This window comes from Athene noctua, chromosome 1 (assembly GCF_965140245.1).
Source record: "Athene noctua chromosome 1, bAthNoc1.hap1.1, whole genome shotgun sequence".
In the NCBI taxonomy this organism is placed as follows: Eukaryota; Metazoa; Chordata; class Aves; order Strigiformes; family Strigidae; genus Athene; species Athene noctua.
The window spans coordinates 242,445,723-242,454,816 of record NC_134037.1 but is presented as its reverse complement, the minus strand read 5'-3'; the positions used below and the strand labels follow the sequence as shown (position 1 = coordinate 242,454,816).

Below are 9,094 nucleotides of genomic sequence, written 5' to 3'. Positions count from 1 at the left end.
TGTTTATTTATCCATAAGAGCTGCTGTTAAATGGCTTGGGAAAGCAATCGCTTAATGGCTCAATATTGAATCAAAGGCTCAGTGTGCTTTCTAAGAGACGGGGGACCCGCGTGGGTTCCGAGCGGAAGCTCATTTTCAGTGTAATGGACTGGGCGGGTTTATGATCCCACGGAACCGGGAGCAGGAGCGAGGTACTTGGAGCCTCCTGCCCCGCCAGCTCAGGGGATGCATCGCCACCGACCAAGCCGAGCTGAGCCAGGCCAGGCTTAGCCGAGCCGAGCCGAGCCGCCCGCACACGGACTCGCCTGCCCGCGGCCTCCCCAGACGGAGCCGCGGGTGCGCGCCCCGACGGCGGCGGCCGGAGCCCCGGTGCCGGGGGAAGAAGCGGTGAGAGGAGGAGGGCCGGGCAAGGAGGAAACGTGCCTGTCTCCGAGGCGGCGAGAGCGGCCGCCAGGCCGAGCTCAGGGAGGCAGGGAAACGATCTTTGTCCCTTTCGGTAGCTCTCCGCCTCCTCATAGCCTCGTCACCAAGTCAACCGGCACCGGCTCGGAGTAGATTATCTCCGAGGGTCAACACATTGCAGCCCAGGCCGCGGGGAAGGCTCCCAAATTTGCCCCTTGGGCAAACAATCCGGTGCCTATCGCTCGCGCTGGTGATAGCATTGTGGTCCCCGCGGGCCGCATCCCCCCGCTCGGGGGCAGAGCGGGCGACAAGCCGGTCCTTGCCTCCTCCCGTCGCCCCGGAACACGGCTCCTCCCGAGGGAACGACCCCCGGCGCACCCTGCGCGTCCCCGGACACCCACTCCCACTGCCGCGTCCCTGGCCGAGATGCCCTCGCAGCCAAAGTCCCCGGGCGCCAAACTCCTCCAGGAGCCGCTGTCCCCCCTTCCCCGCCCCCCCCCCCGGGGTTTCGCTTCTCGTGTCATGCCCGGGGGGGGGCTGGGGTATAAGCGGGGAAGCGGAGCGGGAAAAGGTGGGTTATGGGGCCGTCCTCCCCCTCCGCCCCGGGATGCCCCGCACGTCAGGGCAATCCCCCTACCCCCTTCCCCGGCCCCGCAAACCCCCGCCGCGGGGGTCCTCACCCCAAAGCAGGGAATGGCACCCCGCGGCAGGGTCGGGGGGTCCCGGGTCCTGCCCGACTAAAGGGAAGGGGGCTGAGGGGCCGGGGCCACCCCGGGTGGCCTCTTATGGGTCGCGCCCCGCCCAGGAGGGCTGCGGGAGGGCTCACGTGGGGGCAGCGGCGCCTATGGGGAGGCGGCGGGAGCCGGGCAGGGCGGCGGGGCCCGACGGGGCGGCGAGCTGTCAAAGAGGCACCCCGGGCGCCGGGAGCGGGAGCAGCCCTATGTGTCCCTAAGCTGCGAGACCCCCGCCCCCCGCCCCGGCCCCGCTCACCATGAACACCGAGGAGCAGTATTACGCCTCGGCGCAGCTCTACAAGGAGTCGTGTGCGTTTCAGAGAGCCCAGGCGCAGGATTACAACCCCAGCCCCCCCGCCTGCCTGTACATGAGCAGGCAGCAGCAGACTCCTTACCCCAGCGCCTTAGGGGCTCTCGAGCAAGGCAGCCCGCCAGACATTTCACCTTACGAGGTGCCCCCCATCACAGAGGATGCCGGGGTCTCCCACCTTCATCACCATCACCACCACCACCCTCATCTTCCTCCTCCCCACCAGGACGCGCTGCCTTTCGCAGACGGGGCGGACACGGGGGCGATAGAGGAGCCCCGAGTGCAGGTGCCTTTCGCCTGGATGAAGTCCACCAAATCGCACGCCTGGAAGGGACAGTGGACCGGTAAGCCCCGCCGCTTTTCTTCCTCGGGGCGGGCAGGAACCCTCCCCCGCACCGGTCCTGCTCCCGCCGCTCGGGTATAGCGCGGAGGGGTCCTGAAGGGTCGCTTCCCCGGGACGCTCCTTCCCCCCTGCCAGCCCCTCCAGACCCGCTGCTGCAGGATTGCTACCGTCAGGTTGAACGCCGGGCTGGGACCCGGCCCTCGGTCCCCGCCGGCGGGCTCGCCGCTGCCCGCGCTGCACGAGCCCTCACCAGCCGTTAACGAATTGTTTTTCACCAGTTAGCTAATCGTCGCCAAGTCGGGGCGACGTGCAAACGCCTCCCGGGCGCTGCTGCCTCGCCGAGCAGGGGGGCTCCGCGGTGCGGTCGCTCCGCGGGCGCGGTGTACTCCGCGCCGGGCCCGAGGCCGCGCAGGGCGAGGCCGGGGGCGCGGAGACGTCCCGCGAGGTGGAGCGGGCGGGGAAGCGGCAGGCAGGGCTGCAAGGGCCGGGCGCGGCACGGCTGCCCCGCGCCCCTACGCGGCCCGCGGAGCAGCCCCCGACACCCCGGGGCAGCCGCCTGGCCCCTCTCGTCTCTCCCCGGCGCCCGGGCAGCAGAGCCCATCCCCCCTCCCGGCCCCACTACCCCCCACACCCCCCACACCCCCCCGCGCCGCTTCCCCGTGGGTTTTAGCCGTAATTGCACCTTTCCAAGTGAAAACCCAGGGCAGGGGAAACAATGCACAAACGAAACAGAGCTGCCAGCGAGGGGAAGAAACTCTATCTAGGCAGAAAGTTCCGCTGCCCAACAATATTTCTGTCTCTGCCTGCACAATGTTATCGTGTCCTGCTCCTTCGTCACACCTATAGGGCAAATATTATATTAATGGCTTTGTTCAAATAGACAGTTGAAGAAAGGACTGGAGTATTAAAATCGCCGTGAAATAGTTTGGGAATTACATGGGGCAGAGCGAGGTGGGAGGAAGGAGAGGCGACGGATCCCAGTGCCCACGGAGGCGCATCCGCCGGGAAGGGGAGAGGAGCTCTGACCCACGCCGCCGATTCAGCAGCAGAAATTGTGCCGGGGGGGAGGGTAGAGGGTGGGGAGTGCAGAAAAAAACTGATCGTTTTCCTTGGGTTGAATGAGTTTCGAGGGGGGGGGGGGGGGGGAAGAAATAAAGCCAAACTCTCGAACTACCCCTTTTTTAACTCTGTCTCCTGTTCCCGAGAAATGCCGAAACCAGCAGCAAAACGAAACTTTTCTCGTAAAAGCCGAAAAATCTTCTCTGTTCTTCCCAGCTCTGCCGGGCGGTCCAGGCAAGGGCTGTGCGGCAGCTTTACGCGGTGCGGGCGCTGCGTGCCGAAGCTGCCGCCCGCACCGGGCCGCTCCCGCCGCGGGTGCACGGTGCGCGCCCGGACAGCGAGAGGGGCACAGCGCTGTACCGGGCGCCTGCATACCCTCGGAGTCAAACCCCAGGCCATTTGGTACGGTATATGTTGCAAACTATATAGCCTAAGGCTTTATATTTTTTATGGAAGCCTTTGGGATTTGGGCGCCCCTGGATTCTGCGGGGCTTTGCGTTGTTATCGCCGGGGAAAGGCGCCTGGAGAGGCCGCGGCTGAGCCCGGCCCGGTGCCACCCGCCGTGCGCGGCTCCGGGCTCCGCCGGCCGCGGGGGCCACCGGCCGTGTCGCGGGGCTGGTCCCCTCCCGCGGCAGGGCTCGGTGGGGAGCGCGGCCCGGCCAGCCCCGGGGCCTTGCCGGCCGCGGCCCTGCCACAGACCCCGGGGGCTCCGCCTTCCCGGCAGCACTAGTTTTCTTTACCACAACAGAACGTTTTTTTCAGATCCATACACACGCATACGTGTATATACGTAGAGTTATAGTTGCAAACATTTTTGTGCATATATATTTATTTTAATAGTATTTTTATATATACATTCGTTAGTGTATATGCACGTTTGTATTTATAAACATTTTTAAGTGTAGACATGTGGTTTTAACATATTTTTAAAAATATAAGCACACACATAAGTTTACATACACAGGTTTATATTTATGAACATTATATATATAAAATCACGAAATAGGAAGATGAGAGGCGGGAGAGGCCGCGTAGCTCTCTTGAAATGGTTGTTTCAACCTGGCTGTTAAAACCACTGATCCCTACATTTGGTATCGCCACCAAAAGCGTCCCCAGCTGGGCTCCCGGCGCTGGTAGTAGAGGCCGTGAGTCTCAGTGCCCATCGCCGGCCCCTCTCGCCGCCGCTGCCGGCACCACCGCGCTCCAGAGCCCACGCAGGACGGCGGCGGCTGCGCTGGGAATGGCGATTCCTTCCCCCGCTGCCGCTGTTTCCGGCAACGAGAAATCCAAGATTCTCCCAAGCTGGCGTTACAGAGGGGGCTGCGGTCCCGCTGCCGCTCCCGGCCCGGCGGTCTCGCCGCTGCCCGCTCCGTTGCCTCCCGCGGGGGTCCCGGCGGCCGGGAAAGGGCCGAAGCCTCCGCGGGCCCAGGGCTGCTGGGTGGAGATATCCGGGGGAAAACCCCCGAATTCCTGTTCCGCGAGATTTCCCCTTCACCTTTTTGCGGGCCGTGCCGCCGGGTGCCCGCGGCCAGGCCCCATCGGGGAGAGCCGCCCGCCCGCCCGGGGGCTGCCCCACTCCCGCCGCGCCGCCGCCCCGGGACCCTTCCGCTGCCTCCCGCGGCCGCGCAGCCCTCCGCGGGCGGGCCGGCTTCTCCTCCGGGCCGTTTACTGGAGAAGTGAAGTTTAGGTTTGGGGTTTTTTTATTATGTATTTTTTGGTTGCTTATGCGTGTATGGCACACACGAAAGTAATATTTTGTGTGTGTGTGTATATTGCTCTGTTTTGGTGGGTTCTTTTGTTGGGGTTTTTTATTTGGGTTATTTTCCATTTTGTTTTGTTTGAGGGCTTTTGGCGTTGTGGGGTTTTTTTTGTTTGTTTGTTTTGTTGGGGTTTTTTTGTTTGTTTGGGGTTTTTTTTGTTTTCCTTTTTTTTTTTTTAGTTTTCTTTTTACGTGAATCTGAGCAATTGCCAGACCCTGGATCCGGGACCCCTTCGGAGCTTTCGGCGACGCGCAAACGGTGGCGCCTGAGCGTCTCCCCCGTCCTAAGGGACCGTGCTTCCCTGAAAACTTCGACTAAATTATAATTAAAAAATATTAATTTGTTATAAAAGAAAATAGCAGCAGTTTTGACTGCCGCCACCAGCACCTCTCCACTGTGCCCTGCCGGGGGTTCCCCGAGGCCCTCCTCGCCCACTTGCTTCCCTCCGCGTGTCCTCCGCGTCGCGCGGGGGTGAGGGGACGTGGCCCCCCGCAGCCCGAGGGGGCGGCCAGGGGTCCGGGGCTGACTCTTCCTTCTTTGCAGGGGGGTCCTACGTGGTGGAGCCGGAGGAGAACAAGCGGACGAGGACAGCGTACACGCGGGCGCAGCTGCTGGAGCTGGAGAAGGAGTTCCTCTTCAACAAGTACATCTCCAGGCCGCGGCGGGTGGAGCTGGCTGTCATGTTGAACTTGACCGAGAGACACATCAAGATCTGGTTCCAGAACCGGCGGATGAAGTGGAAGAAGGAAGAGGACAAAAAGCGAGGGGCGGGCAACAGCAATGACCCCGAGCAAGACTGTGTGGTGTCCTCCGGGGAGCTCCAGGGCAAGGAGGATCTCCAGCCGTGCCCCCCCGGGAACCTGCCCTCGGGGGCCTCCAGAGACCTGCTCGCCCCCAGCCTCGCCCCCAGAAGGCAGCAGGACTCTCGGTGAGCCGCGGGGAGTCCCACGCCCCGGGCCGAGGAAGAGGATGGGACCGGGGGAGAGCCGAGAGGCTGGCGCCGGCTCCCCGCTTCCGCACCGCCGCCGTCCTTCGCCGCCTTCCCCCGGGGAAACTCAGTGCCTCCACTCCGAATCTCCCGTCCTGCGAAAATTAACTGAAGGGTGTTCAGCTGTAGCAGGGGCTCGCTGCGGGCCGGAGGAGGCCGTGGCGAGCCCCTGGGATGGCGGCGACCTAGGCCCGCTCTCCCCAGGCACACCGCGGGTCCCGCGGGGCAGCTTCTCCCGGGGAAGGCGGGTGTCGGGCGGCCACCCTCGTGTGTGTGCAACCCTGGGCGCACGGAGCTGTCTGGAAGCCGGAGGAGAAGCGAGAGGATGCCGCCTTACCGCGGACGGCTGCCCGGTCGGGGTGCGGGTCCCGCCGTGCCCGGCGCTGCACAAGCGCGGGCGCGGAGCCGAGGACCCCAGACCTTTCCGGGGCTGGCACCCTGCCGTCTCCGTCCCTCCCAGAGACCCCGAGGCATCTGCTCTACCGAGGACTCCCCCAGGGCTATTATTCCCTTCCTTGGAAAATTGAACCCGGTTTGTTTAGTTTTCTTTTGCCCTTGGGAAAAAAGAAAAAAAATATGGGGGGGAAGAAAAAGGGAAAAAAAAGCGCCCGTGTATCCTGCGGGCAGGATTTGTCTCCCCCGATGACGGGCTCCCGATGACCGGCACAGGTAGCCAGACCCTCCTCCGGGCTCCGCCAGCGGCGGCGGGAGACGCTGCGCTGCGGCCCGCGGCTCCGCGGCCGTCGGGGCTCTCGGGGGCGGCGCGGGGTCCGCGAGGGCTGCGCTTCCCTCCCCGAGGGGTGGGTGCGAGCCCAGAGATGCGGTAGAAAATCCGCAGGTGATCTCCGGGCAGCGAGCAGAGGCAGATCGGGCTGTGAGCCGAGAGCGGGACGTGTCTGGGCGGGTAGTGCTGGTCCGAGGGACATTTTCCTTTGCGGAAAAGCTCCTGCCTCTCTTCCACCTCTCTCGCACGCTCGGACTCTGCGTCAGAGACAAGAAACCTCCCCGCAGCACAAACTCCCGGCGCGGCGTGGCTCTCTGCATGGTTTTTCTCTGCAGATCTGGCTTTACGTCCCAGCAAAGTCTGGGGCCGGGTAGCGAGTGCTCCGGGGCCGCCCTGCCGGTCTTCGGTCGCTGCCCATCTGTTGCCAGAAACATCTTCCCCATCGCGACAGCGGCGGAACAAGGGAAAGGATCTGTTCCAGTGACCGCCTCCAAAGAGCATTGGAAATTCAGCTAAGTGGGGGAAAAAAAAGAAATCACACACAAACTAGTAACAGAAAATAGCTAGCGGCTGGAAGGAAGCAGGAGCTGCCCGGGGTTGCTGTGGGTCAGGCGGACCTGCCTTCTCTCCTCGACGGGGAGGATTCGGACCAGGTCTCGGCAGCTGCAACCCCTCGAGCATCCCTCGGGGACCGCCACAGTCCCTCCCGCTCTGCGGGTCCGAGAGTGCCACGGGAGGAGGAGGAGGAAGAGGAGGAGGAGGGCCTGTCCCACCCTCGCCAGAGGATGTTCCCAGTCCCTCGGCTGAAAGCGAGGGGGAGAGGGAGTAGCTTGCCACAGCTCTTTGGGGTTTTTTCCACCTTACAAGAGACTTTTAACAATAAGGTGGAGACTTGGGCTGAAGGTGTGATTCGTCTACTGCTTTTCTTACCTTTGGGGGCATTAAGATGTGTGTGCAAACAGGGACATTTCTGGTCATTTTTCCTGCAAGTTGCCTGAGAAATTTATCATCCGAGCCTGTATATCCTTATTCATCAAAACGCAGTTAATGAGTGAGAACTTTACTAATGATTACATGGGAAAAATTAAAATAAAGCTGTTCTGCTTAAGAAGCAAAGCACCGTATTAATTAAAGTAACATTACTCATACTTTTGGCTGTCATAAAGCCATTTCTAAACCTCAGCATTTTTCATCACTATTTATTAGCATCAACCTGTCACTGGTTACACGCAGTGGAACAATTTCCATGCACCTTTTACAATGTCTGGCACTGAAATTGCAATTTGGAGGCCACTATAAAAATAGATCTAGCTGCAGAAAGGATGTCTATCACACAAGATACCACGATTTTCTGCTAAGATTTATACTGCATATTGCCCTGGGTAGATAACATAGACTGTGGCTGAAATTTTGCCTGTCCTTTCTCTAGTATAACGCATTCAGTTTCGATTTTCTCCGTGCACTGCTGTAAAAACGGAGAGGTTGAAGAATTGGTATGAATTGTTTGATCGTGTTGCCAAGGTATTTTTATGAGTGGAAGTAAAATCAGACCTACATGATTTAGTTTTAATGAATAAAGTCTTTTTTCTTCGAAGTATTGACATAGTTTATGAGTTTAGCACTTTTAAAAAAATATATATGTTAATCCATTTTACAATTCTATCAGTGGGAAAACTAGCTTTAATTGAATAAAGACAGCTCTGGGAACTTGTAAAGGTTCACAGTAACCTTCACTTGGCAGAGCAGCCAGCCCTGCACCGTGCTGGGGAAAGTCAAGGCTGATATGAAGAGTTATAAGGTTGCTGGAGTTCTTGTGCCATGTCATGTCACCAAAAACGGTTGTCCAGACTTATTGCTTCTTCCTAGGAGACACCCCTCTTTATAAAATAGTTCATCATTTATATTTAATAATCTTTAACCCTAGGACAGAGTTTCCACAAGACGTTCTAAAAATCCTGACTTTTAAAATTAGGCAAGAGATGAAAAGTGTGAAATGTCTTTTTATTTCCCTCTAGGGCAATACTCGAGTCCTCTAGGCATGTGTGGGAGAGGTATGTCCCCCAGAAGCATATGTATTCAGTGTTAGTTATTTTAAAGAAAAGTTGAGCAAGATTCAGAGACTTTCCCCTCCCTGGGTGCACCTGGCACAGGCACCCACAGCACCAGGAACTATGAGACATCGGTTCTACCTATGGCTCCAGAGGAAGACAGTGAAGCTGCAGGTCTTGATGCAGCTTTGCACAGACAACACTTTCACTGCCCCTGCTTTGCTCAGATACATCGCCCAACACCGCAGCAAAAGCTTTCTTCTCTGCTTCTGCGCTACCAAGATGTTGACTGCTATTACATGAAAGACCTCAAGGCAGCAAATATTTAAAGTCCTCTTTCCTCAAGCAGGGATGAGCATCTAATGTGAACAAGCACACAGCTAGGCAAACCCTGGCCAGGAGCTGGGGCTGCTGTCACACGGGCCAGATCCTGCCACAAAATGGTTGTGGGTTTGTTGCCATCTGAGAAGCTGCATCCAGCAGCCCCTGCTGGGGCCATGCTACCACCATGCTTTGGCTCAGGGTGGGGAAGGGAAGCAGGAGCTCATGCACCCCCTGTGCCAACCCCTGCTTTACCTCCAACTTACAGGACCATGTCTCAGGACCCCGCAGTGGTGGTGTATAAAAAGTAGGATTGGGAGACTGTGCTTGTCTCCTCCATTACAAACGCATACATTTGCCGGAAAATCCCTCCATGTATGAATAATTATGCCCATAAATCAACGC

At 59.1% G+C, this 9,094-nt stretch overlaps 1 protein-coding gene across 1 annotated transcript; it reads left to right on the top strand.

Annotated features, from left to right (window-relative positions):
* Window positions 1-1,393: 1,393 nt before the first annotated feature.
* PDX1 (pancreatic and duodenal homeobox 1) lies at window positions 1,394-5,540 on the top strand. Its single transcript, XM_074901386.1, has 2 exons — window positions 1,394-1,790; window positions 5,152-5,540. The coding sequence occupies exons 1-2, from the start codon at window positions 1,394-1,396 to the stop codon at window positions 5,538-5,540; spliced, it is 786 nt and encodes a 261-aa protein (XP_074757487.1).
* Window positions 5,541-9,094: the final 3,554 nt, after the last annotated feature.